The sequence below is a fragment of the Doryrhamphus excisus genome, chromosome 6 (assembly GCF_030265055.1).
Source record: "Doryrhamphus excisus isolate RoL2022-K1 chromosome 6, RoL_Dexc_1.0, whole genome shotgun sequence".
Taxonomy (NCBI): domain Eukaryota; kingdom Metazoa; phylum Chordata; class Actinopteri; order Syngnathiformes; family Syngnathidae; genus Doryrhamphus; species Doryrhamphus excisus.
The window spans coordinates 18,290,987-18,308,245 of NC_080471.1; the positions used below are offsets into that span (position 1 = coordinate 18,290,987).

General features: G+C 40.9%; 2 protein-coding genes across 2 annotated transcripts; one reads left to right on the forward strand and one right to left on the reverse strand.

Moving 5' to 3' along the window:
* Positions 1-7,851: 7,851 nt before the first annotated feature.
* fibina (fin bud initiation factor a) lies at positions 7,852-9,207 on the forward strand. Its single transcript, XM_058075181.1, has one exon. It carries the CDS (start codon positions 7,864-7,866, stop codon positions 8,485-8,487), a length of 624 nt encoding a protein of 207 aa, XP_057931164.1. The 5' UTR covers positions 7,852-7,863; the 3' UTR covers positions 8,488-9,207.
* Positions 9,208-12,461: 3,254 nt separating this feature from the next.
* Positions 12,462-16,623, reverse strand: tmem276a (transmembrane protein 276a). The gene is made up of 4 exons (XM_058075177.1): positions 15,988-16,623; positions 15,629-15,742; positions 15,404-15,541; positions 12,462-13,247 (listed from the first exon to the last, which is right to left on the reverse strand). Exons 1-4 carry the CDS (start codon positions 16,358-16,360, stop codon positions 13,000-13,002), a joined length of 873 nt encoding a protein of 290 aa, XP_057931160.1. The 5' UTR covers positions 16,361-16,623; the 3' UTR covers positions 12,462-12,999.
* Between the last annotated feature and the right edge of the window lie 636 nt (positions 16,624-17,259).

Below are 17,259 nucleotides of genomic sequence, written 5' to 3' on the forward strand. Positions count from 1 at the left end.
AGTTTCTATTGGCTCTTTCCCACATAGATTTGTGGCTTTGTGAAGAAATCCATCTGGCAGTGTCAGGTAAAAAAAAAAACAATCCTTAAAAGCAGTGACTATAAAAGAATCTTAGTGTGGCTTTTCACACCACTGAGGCTTTAAATCTATACATTTTCACGTCATTATTTTTGAACGACAACTACATGGAAGCCTTGATGGAAAAATGCTGAGAGGGTGGGGAAAAAAAGGGTGCAATTCACTTATGTTGAGGATGGATGAGTTTCTTCTCTTAGGAAGGATGAAGAAAGGTCAATTGGGTGTGTAGGATTGACTGTATGTGTTATAATAATAAATCACACAAAGGTGAACAGTTTAAAGGTGCTGGAGCCTATCCCACACACCCTGGACTGGTCGCCAGCTAATCACAGGGCACATATAGACAAACAACCATTCACACTCACATTCATACCTATAAACAATTTGGAGTCGCCAATTAACCTAGCATGTTTTTGGAATGTGGTAGGAAACCGGAGTACCTGGAGATGCAAACGCCACACAGAGATGCCCGATAGGGGAATCAACAGGGAATTGGGTGCTAACCACTCAACCACCGTGCAGCCACTATCATACTCTTGATGCCCTAATTTCCCACCCAATAAAGTTCTATCCCCTCTAATCCAACTAGAAAGATAAATAACAACATTGAAATTATAGTGTCAACACTGTAATTTTAAACAACCATTCACACTCATATTCATACCTATGGACAATTTGGAGTCGCTGAAACGGAGAGGTTTCTCGGCGTGGTGAGATCGTCTCCAAGGATGCACTGGTTTGGAGCGGTCAAAGGTATAGGTGGTGTGTTCAAGTCAAAGAACATGGCAGGTTGTCCTCTGTTTGGTGGCTTTATTAAGGTTTATGATGTGGTACTGTAATAACATTCATACAAGACAAATACACAAATAAATGATAAGTAAAGTAACGTAACTCATATTACACAAACATAATGATGAGCCAAAGGAACACTACACACAGAAATCAACAAGAAAACCAAGCTAACATGACGTTCACTAGAACAACAGTTAGTCATAGTTAGCTTACTGATAGCTTACTCATAGTTAGCTTACTGATAGCTTACTCATAGTTAGCTTACTGATAGCTTACTCATAGTTAGCTTACTGATAGCTAACTCATAGTTAGCTTACTGATAGCTTACTCATAGTTAGCTTACTGATAGCTTACTCATAGTTAGCTTACTGATATAATAATGATATTACCGATGAACAAAGGAGCATAACTTTGCGAAAAGGTTGAACAAACAACTGCACAGCTCCCACAATGGAGCCAAAAACTCACCTCTAATAATTCACGCACATCATCAACTTTGTAAAATGGTGGTTGAGGCTAAAGAAGGCTCTGCGATGTCATGAATCACTCTACCGACAAAACTGGCGCACTGTGGTGCGTTTATTGACCGCTGAACACGGTAGGACAAAACAACACTCAAACTGAACATTATCAATGACACAATGTAATGTAAATTATGGGCTTTCTAACAGTCGCTAATTAACCTAGCATGTTTTTGGAATGTGTGAAGGAGCCGAAAACAAACTCCACACAGAGATACTAGCTGAGGGTGGAATTGAACTCTGGTCTCCTAGCTGTGCGCTAACCACTCGGTGAATTTGTGTACTCATTGTGCTCATGGCAGCTGGCAAGTTTATTATTGTGTACAATTTGTACACAAGGTCATTCAAGCTAATAGAAGTGTTTTCAGCCTTCATATGAACATTGCCAAAGTTGAGGCCTGTTTCGCATCTTTTGGAGGCTTTTCAAGTTTGACAGATTTTAGCAGCATAAAACTGAAACACAGCCTCGCCGTGTTTGGTCATTACTCTCTGCACCCGCACTCCCTGAGGTTCTCGGAGCCTGGGATGGTTCGAACTTGTCAGAGATGTACTTTGGAGCTAGACACGTACATAAGTAGTGCTGTTTCCCTGAATGACAGGAAGCCAGAGACCTCAGAACTGCACTAATATGGTCATATTTCCTGATTCTAGTCAGAACTCCAATGCAGCATTCTGGATGCAATGCAGCTGTTTAACAACTAAACTTTCCCCAAGAATGGCAAGTTTGATGTGGGCTGATTTGGTTCAGTACCACAGTGTCAAGACTTCTTGAAATGAAGCTTAATGACCGCTGCAGGCTTCTAAACAGCACCAGGTCAAAAACACTGACATTGACAGATGTGGCTGTAGGCTACCTCCCTGCAGCAGTTTTTTTTAATTCTACGCAGGAGGGTATTGGCTGTATTTGAAGTATCCTGAGTGGTCATCAACTATTGTTTCATCCACCTTTGCATTACCTTTAAGATGTTTTCCCATATAAAATAATGGACGTGGAATGAGCTTGTTCCAGAGTTAACATGTAACTGTCAAATTCTGTACATGTAATAAAAAGTGTTGGATAATATCTTTTTTCTTTTATATCTATTTGTATTATTATCCAGTATTGGTTGACATATCCTCAATTGCTGTTCTATGGTTCTCATCACACTTTTCTTCTTTGCCTTCATTGTGACCCTTCTGTGGTGGATACTTTTAAGCCTAAGAAACATGTGGTGTCCTTTAGATTCCTTAGTTTTATATACAATGGTAAGTCATAAATATCATTCATAATCACTAAATGACAATTTGGCCTTAATTTAATTTGGGCTTAATTAGGGCCTTAATTTGGTCTTAATTTGGCCTTAATTTTGGCCTTAATTCAGATTCCTTTAGTGTTTTATATACAGCGGTAAGTCATAAATATCATACATAATCACTTAATGACAGTTTGGGCTTAATTTAATTTGGTTTTAATTTAGCCTTAATTTGGGCCTTAATTTGGGTTTAATTTGGGCTTAATTGGGGCTTCATTTAATTTGGTCTTAATTTGGTCTTAATTTGGCCTTAATTTGGTCTTAATTCTTGCAGCGTCCTTTAGATTCCTTTAGTGTTTTATATGCAGTGGTAGGTCATAAATATCATACATAATCACTAAATGACAGTTTGGGCTTAATTTAATTTGATTTTAATTTGGCCTTAATTTGGGTTTAATTTGGTCTTAATTAGGTCTTAATTCCTGCAGTGTCCTTTTGATTCCTAGGTCATAAATATCATACATAATCACTAAATGACAGTTTGGGCTTAATTTAATTTGGTTTTAATTTGGCATTAATTTGGGTTTAATTTAGTCTTAATTTGGGCTTAATTTGGGTTTAAATTGGTCTTAATTCGGGCTTAATTTTGGCTTAATTCCTGCAGCGTCCTTTAGATTCCTTTATTGTTTTATATACAGTGGTAGGTCTTAAACATCATACATAATCACTAAATGACAATTTGGTCTTAATTCCTGTAGTGCAAATCCAGCCAAATGTTGTGTCTAAACAACACAGACATGAGTGGACAGTTAACAGACTCTGTGGTTAAAAAAAAAAAAGTGCATATTCTATCCAAAAAAATATCATCTTTGTTGACATGTAACAAGTATGAGGTCATCAGTGTGAGTCAGTGGAGTGACTCCCACACAGCCTGAAGCCTCTCAGCCTTCCACCTCCCACGAATCATCACTGCGAGGAAAACCCTTCACCGCCAGCTGAAAGGTATTTGTCTACTAAAAAAATACACAATATTAGACACTAGATGACCAACGAATCCACCATCTCCTTTACAAGTGAAAAACACTGACTTAACGATGTATTATTTGAGGAAGATGTCATTTACAATATGTATCGTAAAAAGTTCAAATTAATGTCATAAGTAGCTGGTTTCCGTTGGTTCTGTTGATGCTGTGTTGGGCAAAGTACTTGTCAATAAATAACCATGCGGTCAAAGAGCTATTTGTACTTTCTCATGCAAAAACGTCAAGGCAAAAAATGATGACTGTAAACGCTCCTTTCTGCTCTACTAAACTTTATTTCTTGAATTTTCATCCAACCAACTTTTCTCGTTTTACTGCTGTCTTTGGCATCATGAGCTGCAGTGGATATTTCCAGCCCCCCCACCTCAAAAAAACAAAGTCCCACCGTGAAGAAAAATCCAGTTAGCAGTTAGAAGTTGATTGTTTTCCATCCTCGGCCTTCCTGGTCCCCTCCCTAGCTTTTTACAACCTGTGTTTTCTCACATTTGTAACTTGAAAGGGAAAAAGAAGAAAAAACATGGCTGTCCTCCATGATGTAATTGAACGCACGTGTCCCAATAACTCGGCCCACTGACATGCTGACATGAAACACTCTCGCTTCAGTTTCCTGCTCAGTTCAAACACCGTGCAAAGTATCAACAAGATCATCAGCTCTACGCTGTCAAAATAATCATCTGTTTAGCCTTGGTTTCCTGTCCAAGTCTGTCTTTTCATCCACTTCCTGTTTGAGTTCTTGACCCTTGCTATTCTCCAAAGAAAATCATCCCCGCTCTCGATTTTTGACCTATTTATTTGTTATGTGTCACGCGCGGTTCCTGTGGTCTCTGGTAATCTTGAAACATGGAGTTCATCAGTGACAAGTATGTTTGACATTGTGGAGGCCCGGAATGAGGCAAAAATGTTCTTCTGGTATGTTCTACCCCCTGGGTGGTTGTACTGGTTAGTTTTTAATTTCATGTTTAAGCTGCTGCTTTCATGCTTCTGCTCCTGTTAGTTGAGAGGTCACGTGACTTTTAGTCCAGACTAATCTGAGGAAATTAAATGTCAAAAGTCGCCTTTTCATGCAGCTTCCATTGTATTTATGTTGCCATGTAGTTGAATAGGTTGTCTATGTATGTAAGGTTCTTACGTCTCCATATATACCAATCAACATAAGACTAGTCTTTTTGACATGATCTCCCCACCAGTTGAATACGTTTTGCAATGTTCGATCACCGGCACATCATAAAAAGCATGTGAAAAGATGACCAAAAAAAACCTTGCACTAACAGAAATAAATGTCAGTGATAACAATCATGATGGTTGGACACCACATGATTTGTACGGTGGACGAGTGGTTAGCATCTTGGCCGTGCAGTTGGATTCTTCGCTTGGGCATCAATGCACGGAATTTTCTTCGGGTACTTCGGTTTTCCTCGCACATTCACAAAAAGTGAAAAAAAAAAAGTAAAAAAAGTAAACCTAATAACCGGTTGGGCCACCCTGAGCAGCAACAACTGCAATCAAGCGTTTGAGATAACTTGCAATGACTCTCTCACAGTATTGTGGCCAACTCATCTTTGCAGAATTGTTGTAATTCAGTCACATTTTAAGGTTTTCCAACATGAAGTGCCTTTTTAAGGTCAAGCCACAGCATCTCAATAGGATTCAGGTCAGGACTTTGACTAGGCCACTCCATAGTCTTCATTTTGTTTCTCTTCAGCCATTCAGAAGTGGACTTGCTGTATTGTTTGGGATCATTGTCTTGTTGCAGAACCTAAGTTTACTGGAGCTTGATTCATGGTTCCTTTTATCACAGCAAGTCTTCCCGGGTCCTGAAGCAGCAAAACAGCCCCAGACCATCACACTACCACCACCATATTTTACTGTTGGTATGATGTTTTTTTCTGAAATTATTTTCTTTTACGCCAGATATAATGGGACATACATACACCTTCCAAAAAATTCACAGTTTTTCCTCGTCAGACCACAAAGTATTTTCCCAAAGGGTTTTGGGGATCATTAATATGTTTTCTGGCAAAATTGAGATGAGCCTTAATGTTATTATTGTTGTTTTTTGTCTTGGAACCATGTGGTTCCTGCGGTGGAGTCATGAACATTGACTTGAACTGAGGCGAGTGAGGCCTGCGGTTCTTTGGATGTTTTTGTGGGGTCTTTTGTGACCTTTTGGATGAGTCGTCGCTGTGCTCTTGCTCTAATTTAGGTCAGCCGATCACTCCGGGGAAGGTTCACCACTGTTCCATATTTTTTTCCATTTGTCAATATACTGAATGGCAGAAAGTAAGTGAGTTTAAAAATGAGACAAAACACAGAGTGTTTAATTTATTTCTACACTTGTATGATAGATTATGTCTATTTCCATGAAAAGGTGCATTGCTAAATTCTTCATCTAACACTAATACCAGCACAAAAGCTGACAACATAAAGGATTATTTCCAGCCTTATGTTTAACGTTGGCCATATGGTTCCACAATGTTGCTGACATGTCGAGACCACCCTGTGATGATGTAATTATCCAAGCCGAGATATGCAGCGGAGCGGGATCATGGCCATGGGGGAGTGTCTGCAATATGATCCCTTTGAACCAAACTTGGGGTGTCATTCTCGCTTTTGCAATCCACTATAATTAAAACCATCCTCAACACCATTGAAGAACTGCTCCTGTGTTTTCCTAAGAGATGAATGAACAGCTGAGCTTCTGAATGTGTGGATTCAGTGGGAATATCTGGAGAAGGAAAACCTTTAAATGGTGCTTTTCTCCATCGTTAAGACCTCAAGTTACTTGACAGTGAAGGGGGGGGGGATTTAAAATAGTGCTGTGTAGTGTTTCTTGTTTGGCCCATGTCCCGTGTAATACTATGTTACTCACACTGAATGTAGTCATTGTTTGCTATACTAAACACATAGCTTATATACTCTCTGTGTGGGACTTTTTACATGTACACTGAAACTCCAACATATTAAATATGATGTATCAGACACAATAATGTAATGAGTGGGACAGCAGGACTCAAACATTAGCAACCTAACAGCAACATGTTAACCTATTCAATTAAGAAAAACACAAAATAACAGTAGCTAATGTAGAACAAACATTAGTTTCTCATTAGTTCTTCATTAGTTCCTTAGTAAGTACTGTAGTTTTGTGTGTTCAGTGTAAAGTAAGACCTGTTTTTCCCACATTGGGTGCTGATAAAAAGGATCTATAAGGACACATATGACCCTTTATGTAATTATTAACTTTATTATACCTGGTAGTGTACATTCTAGTGCAGGGGTCTCAAACTCAATTTACCTGGGGGGCCACTGGAGCTTGTGTCTGGGTGAGGCTGTGCCGCATCAGGTTTAAAAAAAACATATTTATTAAAAAAAGAAACATAAATAAATTGTCTTCAATGATTGTGCTTCTGCTACACCCTACATTTTTTCAGTGCTTTGGTTTCGGTTTTCTACAAGAAAAGTTCTGATAAAACATTCCACTGTTTTCAAATATCTTAATTTAGATTTTTCTACACAAAATAAGATGATAAAATAAATAAACTATTTAAGCTGTCATTTCTGGGTACGTGATACCATACAGCATCCATATCAAACTCACACATTAAACTTTCATATCAAAAGCGGGGGACGTCCTGCGGGCCCCATTTGGCCCGCGGGCCGCAAGTTTGAGACCCCTGTTCTAGTGACATCCAATAGAGCTACTGTATTACTTTTGATTCTTGTGTGTGTAGCTTAATGACCAGGGACAGAGGGACCCAAGAACCCAGGGGACCCGGGGGACCCAGGGACCCAGGGACCCAGGGACCCAGGGACCCAGGGACCCAGGGACCCAGGGACCCAGGGACCCAGGGACCCAGGGACCCAGGGACCCAGGGTCCCTGGTCATCATGATGGACACACAAAAGAATCAAAAGTAATACAGTGACTCTATTGGACCAGGGACCCAGGGACCCAGGGACCCAGGGACCCAGGGTCCCTGGTCATCATGATGGACACACAAAAGAATCAAAAGTAATACAGTGACTCTATTGGACCCAGGGACCCAGGGACCCAGGGACCCAGGGACCCAGGGACCCAGGGTCAGTTTCCCCAGTGTGCGTAGAGGAGGGGGAGGAGGCTGTGTAACATGACTCTGAATGAAAACTCCGCTCCCGGTCCGACTCCCAGTACACATGCTGGGAGCAGCAGAGGAGGCGCACGATGGATCCTCTGGTGCTCATCGTGCTGACATGTCTGCCCCTCGGCTCGGCGGTCTACAACGGCCCCCTCCAAGCCGAGATCTCCAACGGCACCTTCCACCACTTCTACGTCCCGGACGGCGACTACGAGGACACCGAAGACCCGGAAAAGTGCCAAATGGTCTTTAGGTTCTCGGACGGTTCTCCGTGCTCCATCGCGGAGGAGGAAAGCGACGCGATGGTGAGGGAGGATCTCATCCTCGCCCGCCTGCAGGCGGAGGACGCGGCGCGGCTGCTGGAGAGCATCGGGCGGTCAGTAACCAACGACTTGGACGGAGAAGAAAGCTACGGCCAATTCCTCCAGAGGGAGATCTCTCAGATCGGCGAGGCGTTCTCCGGCGTGGATAAATCTCTGGAGGAGCTGGAGGGGAAGTTCAAGCAGAGTCAGGAAAGTGATCTGAAAGAGGAGCAGCAACTAAGCAGCTTTGTCCTCAAACAAGTGGGGGACGTCAGGGACGCCCTGAGGGACACGAAGGACATCTCGGCTGGATTGAAAGATAAACAGGAGCTGCTGTCTCTCATCATTCGCACCCATGGGAGCAGACTGAGCCGCCTTAAAACACAGTATCTCAATTCAGGATCATAATTCCATTTATTATTAATATAAGCTCATCTTTTCTTTTTGGACATGTTGAATTCATATGATTGGGGAACCAGCTATGAAGCATCACCACTTCTTGGAAATGTGTCATCACAAACATCAGCACATTCCTCTGACTCAAGTGGCAATATATTTAAAAATAGAATGTTACAGCTTTTAATATTGCTACCTATTTTTTGTATGCTGAAATAATCTTCTAACTGGTTCATTGTATTATAAACACCCATATGAGACCACATATTATTATATATATATATATGTGTGTGTGTGTGTATAAGTGGCAGACTTGAGTGTCCCCTTCAAGTGTACCTCGTTAATTGGAGTCTGGATTCCTTCACTGCCTCCCACCTCCATCTGGAAGTACTTTAGTCGGGATAAAAATACATACTCAATGGCAGCCACTTGTTATGATCAATATCAAACTCTTTGGAGTCGCTCTTTTGACAAAATTGTGTGTTTATTTTGTTTTTATGTATATTTTTTCTTAATAACTAGGCACACAATGCATGAAAAGTCATTCCATATAAGCTCAAAACATTGAAAAACGTGTCTTAAGTTCAACATACTAAATGTAAAAAAAATGCATAAATAAATGGTGTAAATAAGAATAAGTATGTACATGTTTAGTGACTTATTTCTATGTTGCACTCTCACTAATGAAGGTGTTTATTTTGATTTATTTGGCTCTTGTTCCTGTCTGCAACAAGCGTGGATGGTATTCACGTAATAAAAGTGCCAAAGATAATGTCTGTGCACATGTTTTGGGGCCAGATGTGCTGCGTGCCACTGGGCGCAACTGGGTGTGATTTCCTCCGTCTGGTTTCCCTCACACTCCAGCTTCCCCTGTGGGACCCCTTTTTTTTTTTTTTTTTTTTTTTTCTCAAAACAGCTCTGTGTAATAGAGCAGAGCAAAGCACTGTAGGCCATAGGAGCTTTCAGGGTTTGACTCAAAGAAAATGTAACCTCTAGAGCAGGGGTCTCAAATTCAATTTACTTTACTGAATTAAGTTACTGAATTAACTTGTGCCGCATCAGGTTTTCCAAAAAAAAAAAAAAACGCATTTATTAAAACCAAAACCTTCACCTTGGTTCCAATTTTCAACAAGAAAAGCTCTGATAAAATATTCCACTGTTCTCAAATATCTTTTTTCTACACAAAATAAGATGAAAAATAAATAAATCAAGAATAAAGAAAATCAATCAGTAATAAATAAATATAATAATAATAAAACGGCAAATAATAAAAACATAAGAGACCACATATAGTTAGTTATTTTTTTCAGATTAAAATGAACAAAGCATTATTAGAGCCCTGCAGACATGACAAAGCACGACTATAGTCACATTTATACTCTTTTTATCTACAACATATTGCGCAACTGCAGGGTCTTGAGACACATGCTAACTCGCAAACTAGAGAGCTAGCGACCTAAACGGTAGCCTTCAAGTTATTTCCTTTAAACTTAAATAGCCAAAACCTTACCACTTCCACACGGATAGGGAGGATAACTATTAACAGTTATTTAACCTTTAACATGAACATTAATCAAACGTAATAATTTTTTCTGGGTACATGATACCATACAGCATCCATATCAAACTTGCGCGGGTCGCACTAACATTAAACTTTCATATCAAGGCGGGGGCCTCAAACACGCAGCCCGCAGGCCAAATGTGGCCTGCAGGACACTAGTTTGAGGCCCCTGCTATAGAGGCTCACAGCAAGACCCTCCAATTTGGTCTTTTTATTTTTTTTTTTGCGCTCCAGTTATTAATTCTTCCGACAGAAGCATACATTTTTGTGGCATAGAAGTGATGGTTTACAGCAAGCAGCCCTGCTGTGTTCTCCTCACAAACATATTTAAAGGAAAAGGTCAGGAATGTAGACGGCAGCTGATCTGGGATACTGACATGTGACGTTAAAGAAGAAAACCCTGAATCTTTATTCTTTAAATAAACCAATAAACTTTGGACTATTGTGCATTATTCAACGCAAACAGGTTCTTCATCAGCTAATTAAAAGCTTAAGACCATATAACCAGATCTGCGCTAAAATCAATTTTTCATGTAATTCTCTGTCATTATATTCACACTATCATAACCTCCTGATGGCAAAGGCAAAACGGCTTTCTTTTTTCTGGATTGTTGAACTGCACAATCCAGTTTTTTGCCCTTTTGTTGAACAAGTTAATATGAGCTAGCTAACAATGGACTTAATGGGAAATATGTATTTTGACCTTACAAAAAAGTCCTTACAAAAAAACTCACAAAAACACCAACAGTGATCTATTTACATAACGGATATGTATATTAACCAGCAATATTGTTAATGTGGGAAACCGATAAGGAAATCATTTTCAGTAATATTTTACGGCAAGATACTTTACATGTTATTATCAATGCATGATCACACCACAGCATGTATATCAAACAATAAAACACTGTTAAAGGTTGTTTTTGTGTGTCCAAATGATGTGCATTGTTAGCTAGCTCATATTAACATGTGTTAAAATGCTAAGAAAAGGGAAAGAAATATGCTTTCATGTTTCACATAAGGATTGTGAATGATGGGCATTTTTTTTAAAAAGTGTAGTTCCCCTTTAAGGTCCTTCTCCTCTCTCAAAAGTGACGTTTTCTGGAAATTTTGGGTCGTAATTAATTAATTTTGGGTCGATTCATTCGTAATCGTAATTCCTGATGAGGAGCAAGGAGCTTTTCTGACCTTTCAGGCCAGAAAGGTTCTGTGGAAGCAACATGAATCCATTTGTGTTAGGGTCCACCCTTAGCACTTTGGTTGAAAATAAATGCCCTTTGTGCTCATTTGGGTCCTTGTGGGACCCCTGATGAGGGTCGAGGAGTCTCCCCCACCTCCCAGACCAGAAAAGTTCAGTGGAAGCAACATGGAGGGGAAAAAATGATGTTATGTCCAGGTTTCTGGCCTTGGTGAAGGAACCTATAAGGATTTTGTCAGACTTTACCATCCAAAAGTACTTCTTGTTATTTTTACACCACCACATTCATGTGCCAGCTGCAATAAGTCAACACTTTGCCAAAGTGTGTTTTTATGTGCAGTTCGACAGTAAAATTTTATTTCAAACTGCAGAGGTGTAAATGAAGTCATTAGGCAGCAGACCATGTGATAATGATGTGTTGGTTAATTATTTCTATCTGACGAAGGCTCACTAGAACAACAATGTTTTATAGTCATTCATTCATTTTCTACCGCGTTTCCTCACGAGGGTTGGGGGTTGCTGGAGCCAGCCAATCACACAACCATTCACACTCAAATTCATACCTGTGGACAATTTGGAGTCGGCAATTAACCTAGCATGTTTTTGGAATATGGGAGGAAACCGGAGTACCCGGAGAAAACCCACGCATGCACGGGGAGAACATGCAAACTCCACACAGAGAGGGCCGAGGGTGGAATTGAACCCTGGTCTATGTTTTATAGTAAAAATGAATATTATCTATGTACTTTTCTCTATTAATATGCACTGTTAATTTCAAATGAAGGTAAGGAAAATATGTAAAGATTATTGGCCACTTGGGAATAGTACACACTTGGAGTTTACACCAGGTTTGATTCCTGGTTGGGGTTGTGTCAGGTGTCAGAAAAGATGAAATAGGTGCAAACAGCTTCAGGTGCAATCAGGTTAGGCATCATACATTAATGAAGTCCACTGAGACCCCCAATGCCCCCGTATTGTTTGGCCCCTTAAGATGTTGTACTCTGCAGATGTATTGCCACATATTTGCACTAACAATAAGGACATTAAGTGTAATTTCAAAGCAAATTTTATATTAATATATAATCTTTATATATATTAAGCAAGGTTATTTATGCTACTTTTTGTTACCATTAAATATGAATTTTGGCATCTCATCTCATTGTCAATCAAAACTGAGACATTTTCTTTCAGTGTCGGTTTATACTAGACAGAAAACATTTTGCATGACTCTTTTATTTTTCAAAAATAGGGATCGATGACCTCGACAACAACAACAAAAAAAAAACATTTCAGTCGAACACAGTTTTGGACGTGATGTTCCATATTTTTTCCTTGAATAAACACAAATGCATCTGCATACATATGATTCAGAAGGTACATGTACATAACTTGTGCTGAATGAGTACATAATGATACACGGGTTGCCCTTTCAAATGTGACAGTACACATCCACATGGTTTCATATATAATACAGGTTTCAAGGTTGTGCTATTGATCCTTTTTCTATTTTCGTATGGTAGAGGAGAAATGTGTTTACAAATGTGTTGAAGTAGTGTCCTCCTGGAGAGCAAGCATAACACTGAATAGTTCAATCGAGGAGGAGGTGATGGCATAAAAGCACCAGTCATATATCAACCTCCCCTTATTCCTGTTCTTGTGCTTTCTATGTACCCCCCGACGCGTGGAGGCTGCATCAGCACGGTGCCCGCCACTGTGGTCGGTGCGGGTCGCTAACATTGTCTGTGTCAGGTTTAGTGTCAGCCCGTCACACGCAGCCGTTCTCCTGCCGGGGCTTGTGAGCCACTGGGGTGTGAGGCGGGTAGAGGGAAGGAGCGAGCGTACACAAGAACCCGGCCAGCAGCGTCAGTCCGAGTCCACCCCAGGCACAAAACATGGACCAGCCGTAACCGTGACTGATGTCTTCCGGTATTCCGAACATGTAGCGAGGGTAGCGCGACAGTTCAAAGTTGATTCCCGCCACACATGTGCAGAGAGAGATGATGCAGCAGGTTCCTGGAGGGAGGAAACAAAACATGTGTCACCGAACATGTTAAGATATGCCTTTATTCGTCCCTCAGAGGGGAAATTTGTAAATGTAGATGTAATGTTGTAAATGGAAATGTTGCAAATGTAGATGATGGGAAAAATGTCAAATCTAATCTATGGTTACTATGGTACCCATTATGTCACCATATGGTCATATCACCTCGTATCTCGTAAGAGTCTTGAACCAGTCATGGTGTGCTATATAGACAGTTACTATGGTACCCATTATGTCATTGTATGGTCATATCACCTTGTACTTCGGTACGAGGTGCATTATTTAAAACAAAAAACAAACCAAAAAAAACTTAAACTGTATTATGGAAAGCAGGAAGTGAACAAATGTAACAGTTATTGATTGTAAAAGTACCAGATGGAGGGGTAGGATTTAATAAGCTTTGCTTCTTCCTACTCCTTTTGGACATGTGGAACTGGGAACTGATTATGTGATGCATTCAATTGTAATCTGATGCATGTTCAAATTAAATAAAACCATTACCATTACCACTTCGGGACGTGACAAAAATTATTTTAAAAAAAAAATGTCATTATTATTATTATTTTTTTACTTAAACTATATTGGGAAAGCAGGAAGTGAACAAATGTAACAGTTACTGATTGTAAAAGTACCAGATGTAGGGGTAGGATTTAATAAGCTTTGCTTCTTCCTACTCCTTTTGGACATGTGGAACTGTGAACTGATTATGTGATGCATTCAATTGTAATCTGATGCATGTTCAAATGAAATAAAACCATTACCATTACCATTACCATTACCATTACCATTAATCAAATAGCGTAAATGCTCCAGTTAATGCCTCTATTCGATGAACCACTACGCTTCCTATATACACTGTTCTCTGGGTTTTCTAAATAGCGCTGTCTGAAAATACATTGGTGGAAATACCTATGGCTGTGAGCAAATACTATGAACTCCAAGAGATGGCAGTTGCTGCATCTAAAGTATCATGTTGCTGCCTATTATCTACCTCTGCATGCAATTTAAAATTAAGGCTTTGTGCAAGATAAAGTGTACTCTATTGGGATTAGAATAAAAAATGTGTGTTCAAATGTGAATAAAGCTTATTTATATTGTTTTTTCCTGCATTACTTTCACATTCTGTTCTCTGTTACAATAAAAATACCAATAAGGTTCTACACTGTTCATGACTTTATGGGGAAAGGGGGGGGGGGGGGGGGTGGTATCTGAAGTACCCCCTTTGAGCACCAATGAGTCATTTTAACAAATAGTAAACATATTGTTAATACCTCTATGACCGTGTCAATAAAAACTGAGCCTGAATTGCGGAGGCATTTTTATGCATTATTGGATATCATTATGTTGTCCAATGAAAAACAAGGCATTATATTTTCAAACCGGATAAAGCACAAGTCAAAGGGAAATGGCATAAAACAATAATCTTCTCCATTTGAGGTGATTATTATCCATATGTGCACAGTATGTGCAAAATATGTCATACACTCCTTATCCAAATTTTAAGACCGGAAGAAATGGGAGTGAGACAAAAAACCCTAACCCTCACACTATCCCTAACAATAACCCCATACCTAACACTAATCCTAGCCCCAACTCCATCCCTAACACTAACCCCAACCCCAGCCCTAACCCAACCTCAATCCTAACCCCATACCTAACCCTAGCCCCATACCTTACCCTAACCTAAACCTAACCCCAACCCTAACTCTAATCCTAATCCTAACCTCAGCCCCTAGCACTAACCAATCCCAAACCCCATCCCTAACCTAGCCCTACACACTACATGCTAGGGCTAGGGTTTGGGATGGGATTCGGACAAACATTTCGTTGCAAACCAGCACAAAAGTGAAATATGTTGATCAAAAGTTTAATACAATCTATTTCACTTCCGTGCTGGTTTGCAATGAAATGTTCAAAATGTGCTTTTGTCTCATTCCCATTTCTTCTTTTCGCATTTTGAAGCTCAACTTAGACCCTTTTTAAGATCAAACAGTGCAAAATGTAAATTATTGCAATTTTTCAACTGGTCTTAATGATTTTGATCAGGGGTGTGTTTACTGTCTGTGTATGGTGGTTCCTTTGAAGGGTGTCACTGCCCTCGTGTGGTGACTGAACGTACTGCACTTACCTCCCATCAGGAAGAGCAGTCCGGCAACATACTGCATGAGGTCATGTGCCTTCCAACATCCCAGCACGCCAACCATCCAGCCGAACAGGATGATGGAAATAGCCATGCCAATGAAACTGACTGTCATCCTCTGGAGGTCTGCAAACGATGTAACATCATTGCTTTTATTTTTTTTTACTGTTCACCATATTCATTTTACGAATACGTAAACCGGGGCAAACTTACGTAGCGCGTGCCACTCATCTTGCCTTATTGTCTTCGTCAGGTTGATTGGCAGGTTTCTGGGCAATGCCGACGAAGAGTAGTAGTATTTTATTGGCGTGCAACGTGCAACCAACCCTGTGGATATAAACAAGATATTAACAATAAAAGGCTCCCACAAAAAAAAACCTCCATCACGCACCCGTCTTTCCACCCACACCGTTACGGAGAAGCGTATTGTACGGCCGCCAAGGCTTTTGCTACTACACTCCATTTGGAAATACTGCCTTGGCCTGAAATTTGGGATGGACTGCGCAAGGTGTTTATGTATTTGACACACATATTCATCACACATATCATTAAAAAGATAGTCAAATGCAAACCTTTAAAGATTAAATCCTCCGTCTCCAAGTCAAATCCGATACGGTGACACTTTCTCCACAGTCCGGTGACGGTGGAGTTAAAATGCCGACTGCACAGCGACTCCATCGCCGAGGCTGGAGGCGAAAGATGCCGCCGAGCCCGCAGCCTCCCCTCGGCGCTCCACTTCGGCAGCATCCGGAGCGGGAGGTTGTTGTTGGAGGTGTAGATGTAACCCGGGTCGGTCCTCTTGTTCGCGTAATTCTTACAGCGCTCTCGGTGCCTCCTGGCGTCCGTCTCGTACCAGTTATCGGTGCCGATGGCCACCGCGATCAGGCCCAGGGCGCAAAAGGCCAAGACGAGACCCGCCGCGGTTAAAGTCCTCATCGCAGCCATGTTCCTTCCATGCGTCTGCCGTGTTGATAAATCCACGGGACAGCAGGGCTCCTCTCCCTCCCTGGATGATGCTCCTGTCAGGCGACGACGAGTTCACCAATATAAGGAAATATGGGAGACACAGGAGCCTCTCAAGACATCATTTTTAGATTTTTTTCCCCCAACAGGAAATGATCAAAAGGATGGAGACAGTGGATGCGGTGTTTTGGTTGTCTGTTTCACCACTGAGCTCCGTCTAGCCCAGATACTGTTAGTGCCTATACCACTTCTCTCCACTAGATGGCGACAAAGTGGCGAGTGCTTCCAGAATAATTATACAGAGCAGTAGTTGTAGTGTATGTCAAAATTATGATCAAACAGTACAAAAAACAAATATTCATTCATTTTCTACCGCTTTTTCCTCATGAGGGTCACGGGGGGTGCTGGAGCCTATTCCAGCTGTCTTCGGGTGAGAGGTGGGGTACACCCTGGACTGGTCGCCAGCCAATCACAGGGCACATATAGACAAACAACCATTCACACTCACATTCATACCTATGGACAATTTGGAGTCGCCAATTAACCTAGCATGTTTTTGGAATGTGGGAGGAAACCGGAGTACCCGGAGAAAACCAATGCAAACTCCACACAGAGATGGCCATGGGTGGAATTGAACTCGGGTCTTCTAGCTGTGAGGCCTTTGTGCTAACCACTCGTCCACTGTGCCGCCATTGTGTCCTTTCATTTAACAAAAAAATATAAAACATACACGTGGGTGTATGTGGGTGGAAACCGGTGTAGCCGGAGAACCGAGGGTGGGATTGAACTCAGGTCTCCTAGCTGTGAGGTCAGTGTGCTAACCACTCGACCACCGTGCAGCCCCCCAAAAAACAAATATACTAGATTCATTTTAAAAAGTT

What these genes read in the sequence shown, in the direction of transcription:
- fibina (XM_058075181.1), top strand. Translation starts at nt 7,864, where the DNA reads ATGGATCCTCTGGTGCTCATCGTGCTGACATGTCTGCCCCTCGGCTCG.
- tmem276a (XM_058075177.1), bottom strand. Translation starts at nt 16,360, where the DNA reads ATGGCTGCGATGAGGACTTTAACCGCGGCGGGTCTCGTCTTGGCCTTT. An exon ending in AGATGAGTGGCACGCGCTAC is followed by an intron (nt 15,542 to 15,628) that starts GTAAGTTTGCCC and finishes CATCGTTTGCAG; the next exon opens with ACCTCCAGAGGATGACAGTC. An exon ending in ACTGCTCTTCCTGATGGGAG is followed by an intron (nt 13,248 to 15,403) that starts GTAAGTGCAGTA and finishes TCCTCCCTCCAG; the next exon opens with GAACCTGCTGCATCATCTCT.